Source organism: Verticillium nonalfalfae, assembly GCF_003724135.2.
Source record: "Verticillium nonalfalfae strain VnAa140/NRRL 66861 chromosome Unknown scaffold_128, whole genome shotgun sequence".
Taxonomy (NCBI): Eukaryota; Fungi; Ascomycota; class Sordariomycetes; order Glomerellales; family Plectosphaerellaceae; genus Verticillium; species Verticillium nonalfalfae.
In genome coordinates, this window is record NW_021167353.1 from 1 (window position 1) to 19,241 (window position 19,241).

Below are 19,241 nucleotides of genomic sequence, written 5' to 3' on the forward strand. Positions count from 1 at the left end.
ACCGATATCAGTTGTGGAAGGGTACTTACCCAAGTGGAACGTAAAGATGATCCTGCAAATTCTGTCCGACATTGGCATTGTCCACCTTCACCTCTATGCCATGCTTCTGCAAGAGCCGCCTGCCCCCAATACCCGAGAGCTCCAAGATCTGAGGCGAGGCGATCGATCCGGCGGAGAGAATCACCTCGCTACGAGCATCTGCCGTGTCCTTGGCGCCGTCCTTGGTCCACTGGACACCAGTGGCTACCGCCGTGGACCGAATCTTGTCCACTAGAATCCTGTCGACAAAAGCCCCGGTGATGACTTTGAGGTTCGTTCGCTTGCGAATGGGACCCAAGTAAGCATTCGCAGCATAGCTCCTTTCGCGTCGCGAAGGGTCAATACTAAGGGGATTAACAAATCCCCCCAGCGCCAGCCCGCTTCGAGGGTCTCCATTGACGCCCAGTCCCAGAGTCTCGTATGTGCGTGGCCACGCCGGAAGTAGCGGGCTGTGAAGATCCGGAAACGCGTTGACAATGGGTCCTTTGTAGCCATGGGCTTTGGGGTCAACAAACTCCAGGCGCAAGTCCCGGATCAGCTGTTGAGAGGGCGGCATGAAGGTCTCCGACCTCTCATAGTATGGCGCCAGTTCCTTCCACGACCAGCCCTTGTTGCCGAGCTCGCCCCAGTTGTCAATATCCTGTTGCGCGGCGTGGGTCCAGAACATGAAGTTGACGGCGGATGAGCCGCCGAGCTGTTTACCGCGAATGTGGGCGAATACCCTATCGTTGGCGGCAGTCTGCGCACTGTTAGAAGGCAATGAGGGCACATCCACGATTCTCGCTCGTACCTGCGGGATCGTCTTGTAGTCCCAGTCATACTTAGGATCACCATACATGGCTGGAAAAAGCCCGGGCACCAGAACATTGGGGTCCTCGGAATGGTCGTCGCCCGCTTCTAGAACTAGCACGGAGACCTTTGGGTCATCGCTGAGACGCCTGGCAATGGTGAGACCCGCCGTTCCACCACCCACGACTCTGTGCATTGTCAGGACGAGGCGGAGGTGAGGATGGTTCACGTCGCTTACATGTAGTCGTATAAGCTCGCCCCAGCGGCGGCTGCAGCACCGAGGCTCATATACCACACGGCGAACGACTTGGCAAACATGACAGACTCGCGAACGTCAAAGTCAAGAGTAAGAAGAGGTCGACGTAAAAGATACGGCAAGATGATGATTGAACATAGGCGGGCAGTCGAAGAGTTATATTGGGCGGGGGATCTATGGATGAAATGATACGACCATGGACCAGGTCTTGGATTCGGCTTTCGTCATATGCATGACGAAAGACAGGGGATGGCGGCGGGATTACACAATGCAAGGCCTGCACAGTTGCAGAGTGAGAGCCAAATAGGGTAGTCGGCGTTCCATCTGTCATTCAGCACAACATGGCGTTTGGTCGATGGCGCGGTTCGAGGCGAGCCGAAGTGCTGCATGGCGCACAGGGTGTCAAGGCTGCACAGCGACTTGATAGGCCTGGGCCCTCTTGAAGGCGGGAGAAAGGCTTCAATGCAACGGGGAAGTACTCCAGCCGGCGGAGAGGGTGACATGCGCGGCGGACTTCCGCAGCCGCAGGTTGCAGGCATGTTCAGCTCGTGGGGTCGCAAACGAGGTTGAGACGTCGTTGAAGGCTGGACAGCTGAAGAAATAGATTGTGAACCAGAAAAGCATTCGTGGTTTCTCAAGCTGCTGCCATATCGTTCCATGGGCTTCGGGCGCTGTACCTGCAAGGCTGCGCTGACTGCAGGGCGATACCTCGAATGACGACAAAATGTCCATGTCCGTTGGGTACACAGAGTACCTACCTGGAATGAGGTGGAACAAGACAAAGACGCGATGATGTGAACATCATATCAGCGTCTCTCGGAAGGAAAGAGCTCAGCGAATGATTCCCAAGGGCGGGCCACGATCTCACTCCAACACTTGATGAAGAACGTATTTTGTAACAGCTTGAAGATGCAATCCTTTTTTTTTTTTTTTTTTTTTTTGGGCAGGGTTCTCTAATCATCCAGTCGTGATATGGCCCCAGATCTCTCCTACTATACACAGACGCCTCCGAAAACACGATCGAATGATTCTCGAGGGCGGGGTGGTGATGTACATGCCGCGCCTGTGCGTGGTGTGTCTCGTTCCGGTCGGTCGATCGATCTAGTCGGACCTCGGGCGCTGCATCGCGGGGTGGGACATGATGAAGGCCCTTCGCTGCGCCTGACGGTAGGCCTGCTCGACGATAGGGGATGTGTCGGATCGGATGACGCTGCCGATGGACATGAAGAAACTGGAACGCGGGTGGTCAGCCAGGGTCGGCCTCGTCTTGGTGGGGAGAGACCGTGAGAGGTCTCGAGACGAACCCGAATGTTGACCCGGATCCCAGCATGTACTGGCCCAGGGTCCTCATGATACCGTTAGGTCCAGCGCCGTAGCGGAAGATGCTGACGGTGCCTGTCATTTTCTCTGTCAGTCGGCGCATTCTCGGGTTCGGTGCGGCCGAGTGGCTGTAGTGGGCAGGCCGACGTACCAAAGATGAAGCCCATGATGGTACCGACAGCTAGTAATCCTGTGAGCTTGGGGTCTTGCGCTGAGAATGCTTCGTTCACATACTGCCACCCATGATGGCTCCCATCTTGACTGCGACTTGTCAGTACTCCGACGCCATTGCTAGCAAGGGTTCTTTCATGTGCTCGTACGCTTGTCCAGGTTGGATTGGGCGGCAGGGTGGCCGCCAGCGTTCGAGGGCATGGGAGGCATATTGGCGGTGGGGATCGTAGCAGGGATTCTGCGTCTAGGGGACAGAGATGATGTCGTGGAATCGGACAGGACAGGACCTCGCGTCTGGTGGTATCGCAACTTCAACAGCGTCGGGTCAGGCACTGAACTTTTGACAGCCGCCCGCGATCCAATGGTTTCGACTCGAGTGGAGGAGCAACAGCAGGGGAGCTTGAAATGGCCCGTGCGCCTCTCATGTCACGTGGATCGTATGGGGAGACGGATGGCCTGACAGGAGGGGATGGGCCTACCACAGTGCTATCCGAGACTTTACCTGGCTCCCTACTTCCACTAAAACGATGCCTACCCCCTAACGATATGGCCGTATCCAGGCCGCGTCCAGTGCTGTGCTCTCACGTGAGCTAGTTTTGCGGGTCTGTCAGGCGTCTAACGGAGCTTTCCAGCCCAAAACGTCGGTGTGGAATAGCCCACGACAAGCATTTCATGATGCTCGTGCAAGAATCCCATATGCAAGTGACTTTGGACCATCGTATGCCTTAGCTGGCTACCCGTTGCTTTTTCCTTCTCTCTCTCTCTCTTGCGGCAGCCCCATTGCATCGCAGCCAGTGGCCGTCAACTGTCACTGTGCAACGTCCCTGGCCGTGCGGCTCAGGCGCGTGTGGTCTCTGGCCCGTGTGTCCTGACGCTAAGCGCTTAGCGAATCATTGCTGGGACGAAGAGCCAGACGTCCTCCCAACTGAATTGACCCTTGACCACCTCAACTGGCCTTCGACTTTTTGCTGTCGCCAGACGCGCACCACGTTGCTTGCCATCGACTTCAATTGCTAGGTGAGTTCACGGCCCGCTGCTCCTTGTATCCATGTCATTTTTTCGGTCGCTGTCGGGGTCCGTGCTCGTGTCAGGCCGCCTGGCCGCCCCATTTACCGGCCACCCTCCTCCCTGACCCTGCGACCGTGACCACTGACTTTTCCTTCTTGCGCCTAGTCACATCATTTTCACGACCTGCCGCCATACCTACGATATCCCCGACGCGACTGGGCATCTCGGAGACGACTTGTTCGAGTCGTTTCTGTGTCGGAGGAGCGACCAACCATCGAGCTGCCGACGCGTTGAGCCTCCCTCTTTCGCCCTCCTCCCTCCTTCTCTCCCCATCGACGAACGCCGGCTAGCTTCCTCACCATCTGCGACAGTTTCTCCCGAACGACTCTTTTCCTCATGACGGCCGTGGCGAATCCTCCCTCCTTCCAGCAGATCAACCGCTCGGCATGGAATATTAACGGCGGCCAAAACCTCAACTCGATGAACTCCGACGACGTCAGAGGCATGTTCATGCCGCGGAAGCCCATGCAGCGAAGCAACTCTTCCTCTTCCATCTCTTCGACTTCCTCCGCCTCCTCCACCACCACCGTCGCCACCAACGGCTCGCAGTCGAATGGAGCGCCGTCGACCAACTCGGACATGAGCTCGTGGTCAAGCACCGCATCCCGCAAGCGTCCCCAGCCCAAGGCACCCTGGCCGCCCGGGAAACCAGAAAACCCTGTCGAGCTCGGCAGGATGCCGGCAGGGCGCGGCCCCATGAACGGCCACACGATCAACGGCAGCTCACTGCAGCAGAACCCCGGACAACCTCAGATGGCACAGCAGCAGAGCCTGGGCGCACGTCCCCTCGGCGAGCCCATGCCCTCCGGCCAGCCTGTGCTCTTCCTACTCTCTCTCAACGGCACCTTTGAGCGCAAAACCATTTCCGTGCCGTTCTACCCCGACAGCCTCCGTATCGGCCGCCAGACCAACCAAAAGACGATCCCGACGCCTGCGAATGGCTTCTTCGACAGCAAAGTGCTGTCCAGGCAACACGCCGAGGTATGGGCTGACCGTATGGGCAAGATCTTCATCCGCGACGTCAAGTCGTCAAACGGAACATTTGTCAACGGCAGCCGCCTCTCCGCCGAGAACCGCGAGTCTGAGCCTCATGAGCTGCAGACCCAGGATCATCTCGAGCTGGGCATTGACATTGTCAGCGAGGATCAGAAGACCGTCGTCCATCACAAGGTGGCTGCCAAGGTGGAACATGCCGGTTTTGCCAACCCCTCCAGCAACGTCATGGAGATGAACTTTGGTGATCTCGATCCTGCAAACGGCGGCGCCATGCTCGGACCCTCCCAAGGCGGCGGCATGCAGCAGTACAGGGGAAGGCAGGGCAGCAACGTCTCCATGGCCAGCAACGGGAGAATGATGCCCGCCGGCGGTATCGCAGGCCCCCAGATGAACGGCGCACCTGGTCGTGGGCCCTTCATGTTGTCCTCGGTCACCTCGGACCACATCATCAAGCGTCTTCACGTGAGTGTCTCCTTGCCACATGTGAAATCCAGGGTAAACTAATCTGTGTCAGAACGAGATGCGAAGCGCCCGCCTGCAATCGCAAGACTTGGGCCGTACCGGACAGTTCATTGGTGCCCTTCTCTCAAAGGAAGACATCAAGGACCTGGACAAGCCAGACGTGCCTGAACTTCCAAAGCACATGATGAACGGCAACGGGCTGCCCTTTCGAGCCGACTCTAAGGCGAGATTCTCGGATCCTCCCGCTCCGCCGCCACAGCAGCCACTGCCCGAGAAGCCCGATGTCCCCTCTCTGAAACGGGCCGCCACCGAACGACCCAAGTCGCACCCGACCAACTCGTCGCCCGTGCGTCCCGACAACATGAGCCAAATCATCCAACTGACCGAGGCGCTCAACAACGCGAAAAAGGAAATCGACACGCAGACAACCAGGATGAAGGACTTGGAAGAAATGTTGCAGAGGGAGCGTGAAGCGCGCGAACTGGCTGAAGATCTCGCGAGGAGACTAGAGGACACGGCCATCACCAAAGAAGCGAACGGCGTGTCCAACGAGGGTGGATCAGATTTGTTGGAGGAAGCGTTCGAGCCACCGCGCGAAGGTGCCGAGCCTGTCGACGTCGATATGCCCGACGCCGACGCCGTTGCCGATGCTGACGACCAATCCGATGTCAATCAACCGGATGCAGCGCCGGTCGATAAGGTGGAAGAGGTCACCGTCCAGCTCCAGACCAAGATTGATTCTATGATGTCGGATATGAACGACTTGAAGCAGCAGATGGCGGCGTGGAAGCAGCGTTGCGAAAAGGCCGAAGCCGAGAGAGATACGGATCGCCAAACCCTAGCCGAAATGGTTGTCAAGCTCCGCAAGGAAGAGGAGGCGCGACAAGCTGCCGAACTCGCCAAGAGCCGGTCGCCCTCGAAGGGACGTGGTCGCAGCAGCAGCCGAGCATCACGAGAACAGTCCGAGGGACCTCTCGAGCAGGCAAACGGCGTGAGCAAATCCCATGTCGAGGATCCCGCCGACAGGCCCACACTCTCGAGGGCGAACACAATCACGCCGCTCACAGCGTCGACTGGAGCCCTGATGCACAAGCGAGCATTGGTCGACGGAGTGCCATACACCTCGATGCTCGGCGTAGTGCTAATAGGCGTGGGCCTCATGGCATATATCAACGGCTGGCAGCCGCCCCCACGGCCCGCCCACTAATAGCCTGAGCTGCTGCGGGCAGGCTGCCCTCCCTCCCTACTGAAACCGTGCACATCGATACATCATAGCTTCTGGCGTTTGAAGTCACTTCTTTTTTGCATCAACCGAATGAGACGAACGAACAGCGAGCGACGCAATCGCGCCCCACACAGGGAACAGTCTTTTTCTTCCCTTTGTATCTATTACCTTCACACTGTACGACTGGACAACGACAACAACCTAGGGATGCGTTTCTTCCTTCTTTTGATCTTTCTTCGTTTCTTCTTCTTCTACTTCTTCTTTGCGCGTTTCCCTTGAAACAGTAGGGCCAGGCAACGGCGGCGTTCCGACTTGATGAAGGAGGAAATCTTGTGACAACAGAACTGGGACGGGAAAGTGTGACGTGACGGCTGGCCGCGAGGTTTAGAAAGCAGGATTTCTAACCCGCTCGCCCGACCTCGACAGCGGACGTGGTAGCGCAATGGATAGGCTGCGTCAGGCAGGTGTCGAATGGCTGCTAGGCTGTCAGCCTGGTGGCCAGCGGACGTAGATCAGCAAGTAACCTCATGATGAAAGAAGAGAAGATTGAAATGACCATTTTGCAGCTGTTCTCAGAGTGATGCCATCTGAACGTATAACAAGAGAGAGGTCGGATTAACGAGAAAGATGTGTGCCTCCAACGCTTTACAACCAAATACAAAATGCCCTCGAACGCCAAATGAACCATCTCGCAGACGCCAATCGAAAGCAGAGCCAGAAAATAAAACCACTCTTGGACCATCGAGAAGATACAGCCCATAACGAAATATCACCAGGTCCCCATCCCCAGCACGCCACCCACCCGCCTCCCGGCCTCGTACCCCTCCAGCTCATCCGCGGCGCAGCATCCCGCGACACGCCTGTCCGCGTCGCCCCCGTACAGCGCCTTCTCGCCGAGCCGCGACAGCGAGACGCTGCAGACGAGTATGAGCGTCATGCGCGGCGCCAGGAGCACGGCCAGCAGGCCCGCGAGCAGGAGCGCCTGGAACTCGACGGTCGCGGGGCCGGGCATGCGGCCGATGAAGCCCGGGCCGAGGACGGTGACTGTCACTCTTCGCGACACGGCTGCCGCCACCGCCGCCGCCGGGGCTGCGAGCGCGGCGTCTTCGTGCGGCGTGCTGTTGCTGCTGGAGCCCATTGGCTCGAGGGGGTACAGGTCTGGGCTGGGCGGTCGCGGGGGTGCGACGATGGGGTCGACGGCGTCGAGCCAAGATGTGATGCGGGCTTTGGTGTCCGAGTCGGAAGGCTGCGGCAGGTGGGTGACGGAGGAGATGGCAGGCGTTTCCTCATCGACAAAGGGGTCGTCGATGAAGGGGTCTTCGAGGAGCGCAGGTCGTGAGGCGTAGGCGAAGGAGTATGGCGTTATGACTGTTGTGACGGTATCTTTGTCGAAATCTGCGCTCCACATTAGTACATGGCTCGATCTGGGGGTGTCGTCTGGGAGAAACGCAACGACGTACCAGAGTAGCCGACCTCGGCCATCAGGTCGTAAAGCGGGGAGGCTTGAGCTTCATCGAAGCCTTGAAACGAGTGTGGAGACTCATTCATCGTGTCGTCAGTATTGACGGGCCAAACAATCTGTCTTATTCTCTCGGCTCAAACGACTTTCGATCTGAAGGGTGTGATCGCGCGACCTAGAGGCCACTCCTTAGTTCTATAACTGCTTGGACAGAGATCGGACCAAGAGTAACCTGTCAGGGCGCTGGGCAGTGGTTATATTTGGCCTGGTGTTTTGGCGAGTACGGCGTGGAATGCGGCCAGCTCCCTGGCATTGCGTTGTTCAGAGAATCGTGGGGTTTTGGAGATGGACGACCCCTTTCCGTGGCGTCGTCGCAGCTTACATCTATCTGCAGTACCGGTGCGAGAATAGTGCTCGAGATCTGAAATCAGGAGGTTTGACCTGCTCTGTCGCCATGTCATATGCATCTTGGTCAGGCTGGTTCGACGGAATAGGCTGGAGAAGAGATCTTTGGGGACGTAGACAACGCTGCAAACATGTGAGACATCCCCATCAGCTTATCTCTTTGGGGCGATGGGATAGTCAGCTTGGTCCATGGGGATTTCCATGCCAGTCAAATCTATTATCGTCCGTGAAGGCTCGATTTTTCAGCATAATGCTCCATCCCTTGCATGAGCTCCGTCTTGGCTTGCATCAACAGGCCTTCGCACCACGACGCCCTCAAGAGGTTAAGTCTGGCGGCCACAACTTCTTCGCCTGTAAGCTCCCACAGGCACCAGCTCACTCACGGTGCCTGGTATTGTACACTTGTATGGATGAGGAGCCGCGAAGCTGCTGGCGGCGCACGGCGCGACTCGTCTGATGAACGACCCATGTTCCCTGTAGCGGATCCGCGGCAATGTGCATTAGCTCCGTCTCGGTTGGCTCGCCTCGAGGTCCCAACATCAGCGCACTCTGATCCGACTTCATCTGAGGCACATGTCTATCTCCTTGGTGAGAAGGGAAAGCGAATCGGTGTCCCGAAACGTATTCATGGCGTATGACACCTTGATTTGGACTAGATTGTTTGACGCAGAACAGCCTTTGAATTCAAGGACATTCGTTACTTCATGTAGCTGGCTTGGTGACCCAAGGAAGGTCGACTTCCTGATCGTCAGCATCATCAAACTCGTGGCTGACATGCCATGTTATAGAGCCCAAACTATCGGTTATCATGTTCATATGTGTCGATAGTTGGGATTACTGACCCGGCACTCTTCTTGCTCGTAAGCCCCCGAGGCGCACCTCAAGGTCTCACAGGATGATACCTTGGAAGTTGAAGCGAAGCACCAAGTTTGACCATCAGCAGCCCAGGAACCGACGTCAGGAAGACATCGCAGCGTGGCTCACATCACTTGATTTCTCAGAGCACTGAATCCTTGTATTACATCAATGTCAGTAACGTAGGTAAGGAGGGTAGTTGGTAATTCCACACGAACGATGAAACTGCATTCAAGAGGAAGGTCGGTATAGCAATAGCAACGTCGTTATCATCGGCCTTGAGGCACCCGAAGAACCATATACGAGCATCTCATCTGCCACAACTAACATATACCACCCATTGAGGCTTTGTGTGCGTCGTCGCTGCCATTTGATACTGCATAGCAACCAGCCCATCACGCCGCGACGACAGCGGCCCACGTGCAGAACCGACAACAACCAGTGAATGTGTTGTTGCCTGGAGACAAGCACTCACGCTCTGCCATATGTTTTTTTTTCTTGCTGCTTCCTGCTTCTCTCTTTCTTCTTCTCTCCTCATCCGGTTTTCAGATCACGCTCGCACTACGATTTCGCATTACGCCACATCGCTTCGCACGCTTACTCTTATTACCCATTTCTTCATGTTATCAGGTCACACTGTTATCATGTCGTGTAAGTTTCGTTTTCTATTATGCATCAGCTGCTTTGCTGCAGACTCTCTGTTGGGGTTGTGGTGATCGTGATGGTGCCGTCCGTCTCCAAAGGCCAAGTGGACAGGCAAACTATCATCACATATCCCCTCCCAGCATACCTCCTAGGATCAAAGCTCACCAAGTTGCACTCGATCCATCTTGGACTTTTCCTCTCTTCTCGTTCAAATCCGCTCTTCCTTCCAATCAAAAACTGACCACTCCATAGATTCCGCTCTGAAGAAGACGAAACGGCCGACGGTCACTGCTTTGTCTGAGTCTCTTGCTCGTCGTCAGCAAGCGGCTTATGACAAGCATGTCCGGCGCGCCGCTCGTTGCCCGAAGAACGCCCCTCCTCCCGCTCCCGCCCTTGCCCGTCCGGCTGCAAAGCACCGAAAGACTCCAGCTCCCGCCAGTTCTTTTCGCCCCAGGCCCAAGGCTCCTCCCCCTGTTGGCAACACCCTCGCTGTTCCCAAGACACGCAAGGTCAAGACGACTCCCGCGCCCCCCAGCCGTCCTGTCCCCGAGGTCAAGCCAACAGCTTACTCGCGGCCCAAGTTGACCCAGAAGACGACCAGACAGAAGCCAACTTTTGTCCCTCCCAGTCGTCCGGTCCTCAAAGCCGCCTTCCCTACCGTTGGGTCTCTGAAGGTTCCCAAGAAACGCCAGGCTCTTGTTCCCGCCAGCCAGCCCACTGACCAGACGAAACCCGACACGGAGACGACTTTGACTTCTGCCAAGGCAAAGGGATAGGATCCTCTGCCACAGAAGAAGGTTGACTATGCCTCCCCTAACCCCCCTACTAACTTTGACGATGATTCCGACTCCGACACCAGCTGGATGGTATGTTGCTTTCTACTTCTTGATGTTGACTCATCGCTCATGTGTGTCAGCGCTATAACACGGACGGAGACCTGATCACGGACGAGCTCGTGGCGAAGATGTGGCCTGTCCGCGTCCCACCCTCGGCCCATTCGCAGCTCGACTTCCTGTCCAAGTTTGCTGAAAAGCCAGCTGGTGTCCAGGAGGAAGAAGAGTCCAAAGCAGATGAGGACGACGACTGGTGGGTGAGTTATCGTCTCTTGTTTCCACCTCCTGCCCTCCACTTCTGACCCGTCGTCTCTAGCAATATCTTTCTTCGGAGGAGCAAGAGCAGCAGGCCCAGCCTGCTAATATCGAAGATTCAGTTCAACGATGGCTCGACGCCCCCGAGGAAGAAAGTGTCTCTTTGGTGGAGCCAGAACCCTCCCTCGAAGACCGCCTCGCCAGGCTGACCATGCCGTCGCCCATCTCTGTCCCGGATGTACCGCAGGGCCACCGCTCCCGACAAGCCCTATCGACAAGCCGCCCTGCTTGGTCCATCCTCCTCCCCTCCCACCAGATGAAGCTCGACAGAGACGCCGCGGCCGGTTTCATCTCGCGGTTCAAGGACGACAACACGGACGACGACGGCGAGACCGCCGGACGACCCTGGGACAACGACTTTGCGCTCGACCCAGCCGCCCGCCACCTCCCCGCCCTCCGTCAAGATCGCCTGCCCGTCCGGATCCCGACCCTGGCTGCTCTCGACGCCCATCTGGACGCCATGAACATCCCGCGGTCCGGCTACCACCGCCCGCGCACCGCGCCCTCGCGCTCGTCCGTCTCGGCTTCCGACAAGCAGTCGACGGTGCCATCGACAGCGCCCACGACCACCGCCATTTCGAAGGCGTCCAGGATTCCCGCGCCCGCGAAAAAGGTGCGAACACGCGGTAGACGACACCGCTTCATCTTCTTCCGCTAGCCGCACTTCTTCGCCCAATGTCTCTTGAGGTAAGGAAACGAGAGCCTTGTGATCCCACTTATTTTTGGGAGGAACAGTGCGAACTGACGTGTTCCAAGATCTCACATGCCGGCGCGTCCGCCACCGGGTATAAAAGTCCATCACGCCATTCTCGCCCTCCACATGAAGCAGGACTTCCGAGCTACAGCCGCCTTGTCGTCTTCAGGCACCTCATCTCGCTCGACAGGTCGCACAGCCCCGGCCGCAGAGGCAACACCGGACTCTGGAAAGCAGCTGTCTACCGCATGAAAACGTCCCCTACTTTGGGGAAGGGAGTCCTACCCTCCACGGAGGCAACACTGGGCTCTGGAAAGCGGCGGACAGCCGCATGAAAACGTCCCCTACTTTGGGGAAGGGAGTCCTACCCTCTGCATCGTCGAAGGTTGTGTCTGAAGGGTTGTCATGGGGGGCCAGCTTGGGGGCAAGAAGACGACTGTAGCTCGTTCTGCTTCTTGTGGTAGGGGGACAAGGTTGACGGGGTTTTTCCTGATGGGCTGCGGCGGAGAGGTCAGGGGGACTTTGGAGCGAAACGGCCAGGCGTTTGAACAAAGGTTAAGTATTCCCCCCTTCCTGGTTTTGCTGACTCTTTCGCAGGGCGCTCGTCTTGAGGTTGGCCTTCTCGTGGCGACGGGTGTGAGTACCGCGCCACCAAGCATGGCGTGGGAAACCAACAAACCTGACCAGATTCAATTGACGAAGGGACACGTTGGCTGACAACTCTTGATATCTGGGGGAGTGTTTCGTAACAAATGCTTTGGGGAAAACAGTTTGCGCACGGGTACCTGTAGTGGTAATCCAGTCATGACAGTACTGCGAAGGGAGAAAGGCTTTAGGCGCCCCATCAGATCCTTTAAAACAAAATGTTTGCCATTCAACATGCTGACTCGTCGTTAAAGCTTCTGATCTATTTGCTGTACAACCAAAACACCGTTTTGAAAACAAGCCAGCCAGCCCCATAAGATTGTTCTCGCGCATGTACGGTTTCGCTGATCTTCCCGTCTCCCCCCTTCCCCCTCGTATGTGACAATGTGCAATGTACCAGTCACGGCAATGCGGGTACCTTCTTTGCCCACCGAAAACTCAGAAACCCTCAGGCTTGAAAGGGAACGACGGAGAAAAAGCCTGTCCAGGCGATGACCAAACTCGCACGCTGCTCTGGTGATGTTTGCGCTACCCGTGGTGTAAAGAGCAACCAAGACACCCACTCAGGGACCGGCCGCGAGCTGTATACTCTGATACATGCGAGCGAGGACGGCCAGCTGATTGATGGCGCAATCTCCATACTGTGATCGCCAGCGAGAACCGGGACAAGTGATTTCGTCCTTCCCACACTGGACGAGGATGAGACCTCTTTTCGCCGAGTGATTCTGAAGGCAAGGTGCTTGCGTAAGAAAGGTCGGCGGAGCGTGTTAAAAAAAAAAGAGCATTTGCTGTCCTGTGTCCGACGGTCTATCTGCCATCTTTATCCGCCCTGAATGAGGGCATTTCCACTTGCAGACCCTGGTCCATGACTGGATGCTGTGAAATTGGCAGACCTTGCTGCCTAGGCGTCTTCCACCTCTACTCTCCTCGCTTATTGACCTGACGCCTGATTTTAGTCATGAGGAAACCGATTGCCTCAATGCGTCTTCCCGTCCGCCTCATTATACGTAGACCATACAATCCTACAACAGGCGCCGAATTCATCATCCTTCATCACTCCTCTCCTGTCCTCGAAGGCATGTCTCATCCCTCGTTCTTGACTGGGCTCGACAGATGACATCCTAAAGACGCATGTCCAACCAAAGTCGAGCGAAATGCGTACAGACAACTAGAGTCCGTAAAAGCCGGCGCAGCACAGTCATGCAAGATTCAGCCCTGGGCGCTTTCCTGTTTTCCAAAACCCAGCCAACGATCTGCATCTGGCAGCGCATCTACCGAACGTGCAGACACAGGACTAGGGCAAAACCGCCTCAGCCGCCCTTTCTGTCCTCTCCGCGTCGAGGAGGTTGTTCACTGGGTGCAGCAACCCGGCCGTCCCCTCCTTTTTTGCGGCTCTTGGTGGCCTTCTGCCACGCACCATCGGCACTATGGCTCTCGCTCTTGGCGCCACGGGTGTGTCCATTCTCGCGAGAATCACCAAGCTTCGGGTTGAAGGGTGGAATTTGGTTCGGCGTGAGTGACACCTGCAGAGGATGCCCAGACGGCGCCGCTGACGTTCGTGCTGCGCCTTGACCAGTGACTGGCAGCTGACTCTGCTCCTTGGCAGACAACATCATCTGCTCAGTGAGAGCCTGTCCAGGTCGGAAAGGCTCGGCCAGACTGTCCATGGTACCACTACGGGGCAGATTGGTGTTGTCGGTCTTGAACGCGTGATCAAGCTTACGGACGGTAGTTGGCGAGGGAGATCTTGTCTCGTTGATAGGAGAGAGATGTTGTGGGTCAAGGGCCAGCGGATGCCCACTGCTACGACCTTCACGGACTGCAAGATCAAGCGGTGCAATCACTCCGTTCTGATGTTGTCTAGTGCTCATCCTTTGTCTCGTCGTCGAGGTTGGTACACCACTTGCGGCATCAGACTGGAATGCTGCTTGCTGAGTCTGATAATTCGTCAATCCCATGAGGTTGATGCGGTCTCGGAAAGAGGCGTCCTCCATGGGCTGAACAGCACCAGGAATAGGCATGCCTGCTGCGGCAGAGGAGGTTGACACATTCGTGCTTCCGTTCACAATGACTGGTGTCCGTGTCTCAGGCATCAAGCTTTGGGAACGGGCAACGTCTGCTGTGACCGCGAGTGGAAGGTCTACCGCAGGTGCATGCTGCGTGCTGATGCCTAGTCCTGGAACGTTGTAGACGTTGTCGGGACAGAGTGCGACATTATCTTCCCGCGCAATATTATCAGTGACAGACAGATTGGAGGATCCTTGCCTGTGCGAAGGGGTCGAGCTTGCCCGCCATGCCGAGGACCCAGTACCATTGACCACCAGAGGCCGAGCGGCTGATCGGTTGCCACTGCTCGGGTTGGCTGGTACAGTCATCGGAGCAGAAGATGATGGGCCTGCCTGGGTGCCAATCGAATACGCTCTGGCATGACCCAGGGGCGATGGCGACGGGGAGCGGGACTTCCTTCGGAGACGGCGATCCAGCAATGTTTGCGGGATCTGGTCGGTTGACAATCTGCGCCGGCCTTGGGCATTATGTGCCAGATCACCAAAGGCAATACCGTTGGGAATGGGTTGTGCCCGCTGGTTTGGGCTCGAGCTGTCAGCCACGTAATACCCAGCGTACGTCCCTTCTTCAGACGCTGGGGAGTCTTTGTTCGGTTGTCTAGGCACCGCATCATAGTCTGCATCCTCCGGCGTGAAGCTGGGGATAGAGACGCCGTTAGCGAGTCGTGGGCCCGCGATGCCATTTGACTGCGGCGCCGAGCCTGAGAAGGGTTGGCCTGGTTGGCCCTGAGGAGCCGAGCGTGATGCTGGTTGGGATTGCGATCTAAGCGAGCTTCCCGACGTTGAGGCGCCCGAGTCAGCTGCCATCGTCGATCTTTGCCTCCTGTACTCTGGTCCAGCAGCAGACGTGGTTGCCGGCGAGGGTGGGTACGTGTACGCCGGCGCGCCATAGAAGGCCTGGAGTTGCAAGTTGTACATGCTGTACCAGTCCGACGCAGCGAGAGGAGCGCTGAGGGGGGGGTTCTCAAACGAATTCGTCCTCGAGCGCTCAGATGAGCCCTGCTGAGACTGCTGAGACTGCTGTTGGGGCGTAGATGAGCCGCCCTGCATCCTCTGATGAGCGTGTAGTTGAGCTGCCATTTGAGCTTGCATCTGGAGCACCTGAGACTGGTTGAAAAGCTGCAGGTGCGCATTAGAATCCAGTGCAAGCATACTCACCGGGTTGCTACTCACAATGCCCGGGTACTGCAGCTGCTGGGCGGCCGCGTGCTGGTACCAAGCCACTTCCTGCGGTGTCATCGGATTCTGGGGCATATACATCGTGTTGGTGTCGTAGGCCACTCCCGATGATGCTCGTCTACTCGAGTTCCCGCTTCGGTAATTGTTCGAGTGGCGCCCTCCGCGATAGTTGCCTCGCCCTCCGCGACCCGACTGGTTGCTCTGCGACGAACTCCGAATCATAACCGGACGAGGGGCGTTTGGTGGCCGGATGAAAGGCGGTGGCTGCTCTTCCTTCGGAAACACGTACTGCTCGCAGCACTCGTCCAGCTTTGCCTCGGCGATGCAATCGAATGCTCTCCGAAGTTCTAGATGGAGTCCCCGAAATGAGTACTCATCTGCGGTGTTACCCAGATTCCGCCCAATGTTGAAGGGTTCCTCGACGCAGAGGTTATTTGCCCACTTCTTCTCGGATCGAAGAAGCTTCTTCCCCTGCCGCACCGAGAGGACATGCTTGTCGTAGTCGAACTCGTGCGCGTAGTACCGGAAGAACTGGAACAAAAGCTCCCCTAGTGTCGATTTATTCTTATCACCAAAGCCCTTCAAACGATCGATATCGTCGGCAAAGGTGCTTTCGGGCCCTCCTTTCTTGGAAAGCCGCATGGCTTTGTTTTGATGCAACGCCGGCAGGACTGGGGGATCTCGCAACTGGAGAAAGGCGATAATCAGGCAAATCCACGTGTACGAGCTGAGAGTGCTGCCGAAAGCTGTTGCGGAGAGTAACGTCAGTCAGAGGCAACCAAGTACGTGTAAGAGCAAGGCTGGGACCTACCGGCGTCGTTGACTATCCTTCTCCTTGTCCAATACTTGATGATCATAGCCAACGGACGAACCCGCGGATCGGTTTCAACATAGGTCCGCACCATTCGAGTGTTCTCCAAAGCAGATGTGTTGTTGACGTTCATATCACATGCCAAACCAAGCTCGGGATCCCATATCTTGACGATGGGGACTTTGGCGGCAGAAATACAAACGACCTTCTCCATGCCCTCTGATTGAGAACAGACTGTCAGCATGATGCTCCACATGGACGGGGGTGTCGAGACGACGGATGCGGGCTTACTCTTGTGCAACAGCTCAGCTATCTTGCAGACACCCTCGAGCTCAGCCCACGTCGTCGTGATGCAAATGTCGACTAGGAAGGAATAGGCGTTAGCTAGCCAGTCAAGGTCTTCTAATCCATGCAATGTCCGCATGCAACATACCATCTGAGTCGTCGGAGCAAAGCAAGTTTCCCGAGGAGCCAAAGAGGTGCACTCTGATATCATGCCCAGGCCACTCGTCATTGAAAATCTTCTGTAGTTTCGCGACCAACTTCTGACGGTTTTCTTCGACTTTCGGCGTTGGTAGTAACCTGTCGTAGAGCTCACGCATGTCGGACGTCAGCTTTCGCTCGTGCTCTTCCGTCAACTTTGTCTTGATTTTGGCCGCGTCCACCTTCTCGCAGACACCGCTGCCAATGTTGTAGGGCATTCGCCTCTTAAAGTTGTACGAAGACGTCTCGAATTTGCATGTAATGGTGGGGACAAGCGGTCGTAACGAGGGAAGGGCGCTGTTGGTTTCGGAATACGCCGACCGAGGTGAATGGTTGTTGTTGGCAGTAGGAGAGGGCTCCCTCGACTCGTAAGAGAAGTTCCTAGCATGTTGTTGAGGAGTAGAAGGGACCGAGTTCGAGTGGGGTTGAATTGCATGCTTGTGGCCACCACGAGGACGCGCGGGCAAGGGGTGGGACAGGTGCTCGCCCTGAGAGTGCTGGCTCTGCTTCGGATTAGCCATCGTGGGCGAAACTCTGCCTGCTATGACAGCTCTGTCGCCTTTGTCCTTATTGTTGGCGGCTTTATTCCCATGGCCTTTCTCGTTGCCCTTGGAGGATGGGTGCTCCTTGTTCGACACCTTGGAAGAGGCTCTCGACCGGCCAGCCGACTGGCTCTGACTAGGGGTCGCCACGGTGGAGGGAGGAAGCGATTGTGGTTGCTGCAGTCCGCCTCCCCGCCCTGGAGAAATCAGATTGCTGTAGTGCAAGACTTGCGCTTGGTAGAGAGAGGCCTGGTGAGGGAACCACAAGGGCCAAACCTCGCCGTGGGTGAGGTTGTGGACACCGGAGGACTCGGTGTATGGGTTTGCGGCACTGGTGTGATACTTGGTCCAGGAAAGCTGGGGGTTCTGCTTCGCTGTCGAGGGTGGCGTTCCCGAGACAGGGGCGGTGGCGTTTGCGGCGTGGTGATGCCAGGAGGCGGAGGAGTAATAACTATACGTCTCTTCGGTTGCAGTGGCTTGACTTGCCATTAAGCGATCCTGGTTCGGCAACCGGGATCGAAACAGCGAGTGCCGGGAGGCAAGGCTTCAGAGAGATCGTGGATGGCCCTGAGGGGAGTCGCTGTCGGGGTGGGAGGTTGTGGTGGTCGTTTGACAGAGGTGAAGGATTGTCAGACGGAGCGAAGGGGGGAAGAGAGTGCCGACCAGCGAACGACCAGAACGAAACAAAGGCAGATGCAGTAGAAACGACTGGACCAGCGATCAGCGAGACCACGATTTCTTGGGGGCGAGGATAGGTGCCAAAGCGAAGAAGGACTCGGGTTTCCGTGAGAGGGAAATAAGCCTGGACGCAGTATGTGTTGTATGTGGCCGCTGGGAGGGGGGTATATAGTAGTGTGCGCGAAAAGTAATCCAAATGATGTACACGGCGCGAGACTGTGCCCCTTCTCGTGGTCGGACTGTCGGTTGATCGTTCGGGTCAGAAGAGGAGAGGGTGTGTTATGTCGGTTTGTCAGTCGGTCGGTCGGTCGATCGAGTGAGTGAAGGAAGGGGAAGGGCCAGAGAGAGTCTGTCGTTGACGTTGCTTGGTAGGTGCGCGGGAGTGGAAGGCACGGTGGTAAAAGGGTCGCACAGGTGGAGAATCGTTAGATCGGGGACATTGGTCCCAAAAGCAAATGGACAAGGGTGGGCGCGGCGGCGAAAGGGGACCGCGGAGTGTCTTGACAGGAGGGACACTGTCGTCAAAGGGAATGGGCCAAAGTCTGAGCCGACCCGGTATTTGCACGGTGGAGCTGCCACCCCTTTGCCTCTCTCTCTCTCTCTCTCACACACACACACACTCTCTCTTCTCTCTCCTTCTCGTCCTCGGTCTCGAGTCTTGTTGCAAATGTATGGCCGTGGCTGCGAGGTCGGGGTGTGCCACGCACGGGTGTGCAGGGCAAAGGTCTCTCTAGAAGGTGCTTGCTAGGACCTAGATGGGGTGGATGTGGTTGACTGGGGTCGGCGGTACGTGCAGGTGACCGAGGGGGCAGTTCGCACGGCGGGTTGCTGTGTAGCGCTGCTGCAGCGAGGTTCGGTGCGGTGCGGTGCGGTATGACGGTAAGGCAAGGTACGATGCGATACCCTATGGCATGTGCGCTTTGCGATGAGAGGGAGAAAGTGCCTGAGGTAAGGCAGGTAGATGCAAGAGGTGGAGGCCAATGTGGAGGCAGAATGTAGAAAGCCGACTGTTGGTAGGCTAGCTGGGGGAGAGTAGGCTGATAGACGAGAGACACGAGGTCTGGCGATGTCCTTGTCGATCGATGCTGTCAAGAATGCTGCTTGCCGCCTGTTTGTACAGCGAGTCACGCACGCTATCTCCCCGAAGGAGGGAAAAAAAAAAAGAGGATTCAAATCATGAGCAAACGACTTTGGCATGATCCAATTCTTGTTTGCCCACAACACGACTTGGTGGTCCAAGGGAAGTGGAAGTAATGGAGGGGGGGGGGGGGGGGGGCTGTTTTAGGGAGCTCCCATTCAGAGGTA

At 56.7% G+C, this 19,241-nt stretch overlaps 7 protein-coding genes across 7 annotated transcripts; 3 read left to right on the forward strand and 4 right to left on the reverse strand.

Annotated features, from left to right (window-relative positions):
* Positions 1 to 29: 29 nt before the first annotated feature.
* On the reverse strand, positions 30 to 1,146 carry D7B24_001365 (uncharacterized protein; the record flags this gene model as incomplete). Its single annotated transcript, XM_028635602.1, has 3 exons — positions 30 to 778; positions 830 to 1,016; positions 1,067 to 1,146. Coding segments are annotated over 3 exons (1,016 nt in total), but the record flags the coding sequence as incomplete, so codon positions are not given.
* A 1,039-nt stretch (positions 1,147 to 2,185) lies between these two features.
* On the reverse strand, positions 2,186 to 2,785 carry MGR2 (subunit of TIM23 translocase complex; the record flags this gene model as incomplete). Its single annotated transcript, XM_028635603.1, has 5 exons — positions 2,186 to 2,315; positions 2,389 to 2,479; positions 2,556 to 2,594; positions 2,639 to 2,665; positions 2,725 to 2,785. The coding sequence occupies 5 exons, from the start codon at positions 2,783 to 2,785 to the stop codon at positions 2,186 to 2,188; spliced, it is 348 nt and encodes a 115-aa protein (XP_028491893.1).
* A 1,194-nt stretch (positions 2,786 to 3,979) lies between these two features.
* On the forward strand, positions 3,980 to 6,308 carry D7B24_001367 (uncharacterized protein; the record flags this gene model as incomplete). The annotated part of the gene is made up of 2 exons (XM_028635604.1): positions 3,980 to 5,101; positions 5,154 to 6,308. The coding sequence occupies 2 exons, from the start codon at positions 3,980 to 3,982 to the stop codon at positions 6,306 to 6,308; spliced, it is 2,277 nt and encodes a 758-aa protein (XP_028491894.1).
* A 787-nt stretch (positions 6,309 to 7,095) lies between these two features.
* On the reverse strand, positions 7,096 to 8,659 carry D7B24_001368 (uncharacterized protein; the record flags this gene model as incomplete). The annotated part of the gene is made up of 4 exons (XM_028635605.1): positions 7,096 to 7,721; positions 7,787 to 7,846; positions 8,168 to 8,313; positions 8,574 to 8,659. 4 exons carry the CDS (start codon positions 8,657 to 8,659, stop codon positions 7,096 to 7,098), a joined length of 918 nt encoding a protein of 305 aa, XP_028491895.1.
* A 1,030-nt stretch (positions 8,660 to 9,689) lies between these two features.
* On the forward strand, positions 9,690 to 10,466 carry D7B24_001369 (uncharacterized protein; the record flags this gene model as incomplete). The annotated part of the gene is made up of 2 exons (XM_028635606.1): positions 9,690 to 9,696; positions 9,943 to 10,466. 2 exons carry the CDS (start codon positions 9,690 to 9,692, stop codon positions 10,464 to 10,466), a joined length of 531 nt encoding a protein of 176 aa, XP_028491896.1.
* Positions 10,467 to 10,553: 87 nt separating this feature from the next.
* D7B24_001370 (uncharacterized protein) lies at positions 10,554 to 11,496 on the forward strand (the record flags this gene model as incomplete). Its single annotated transcript, XM_028635607.1, has 3 exons — positions 10,554 to 10,556; positions 10,607 to 10,780; positions 10,840 to 11,496. The coding sequence occupies 3 exons, from the start codon at positions 10,554 to 10,556 to the stop codon at positions 11,494 to 11,496; spliced, it is 834 nt and encodes a 277-aa protein (XP_028491897.1).
* A 1,991-nt stretch (positions 11,497 to 13,487) lies between these two features.
* On the reverse strand, positions 13,488 to 17,747 carry D7B24_001371 (uncharacterized protein; the record flags this gene model as incomplete). Its single annotated transcript, XM_028635608.1, has 5 exons — positions 13,488 to 15,362; positions 15,417 to 16,168; positions 16,234 to 16,452; positions 16,525 to 16,596; positions 16,667 to 17,747. The coding sequence occupies 5 exons, from the start codon at positions 17,745 to 17,747 to the stop codon at positions 13,488 to 13,490; spliced, it is 3,999 nt and encodes a 1,332-aa protein (XP_028491898.1).
* Positions 17,748 to 19,241: the final 1,494 nt, after the last annotated feature.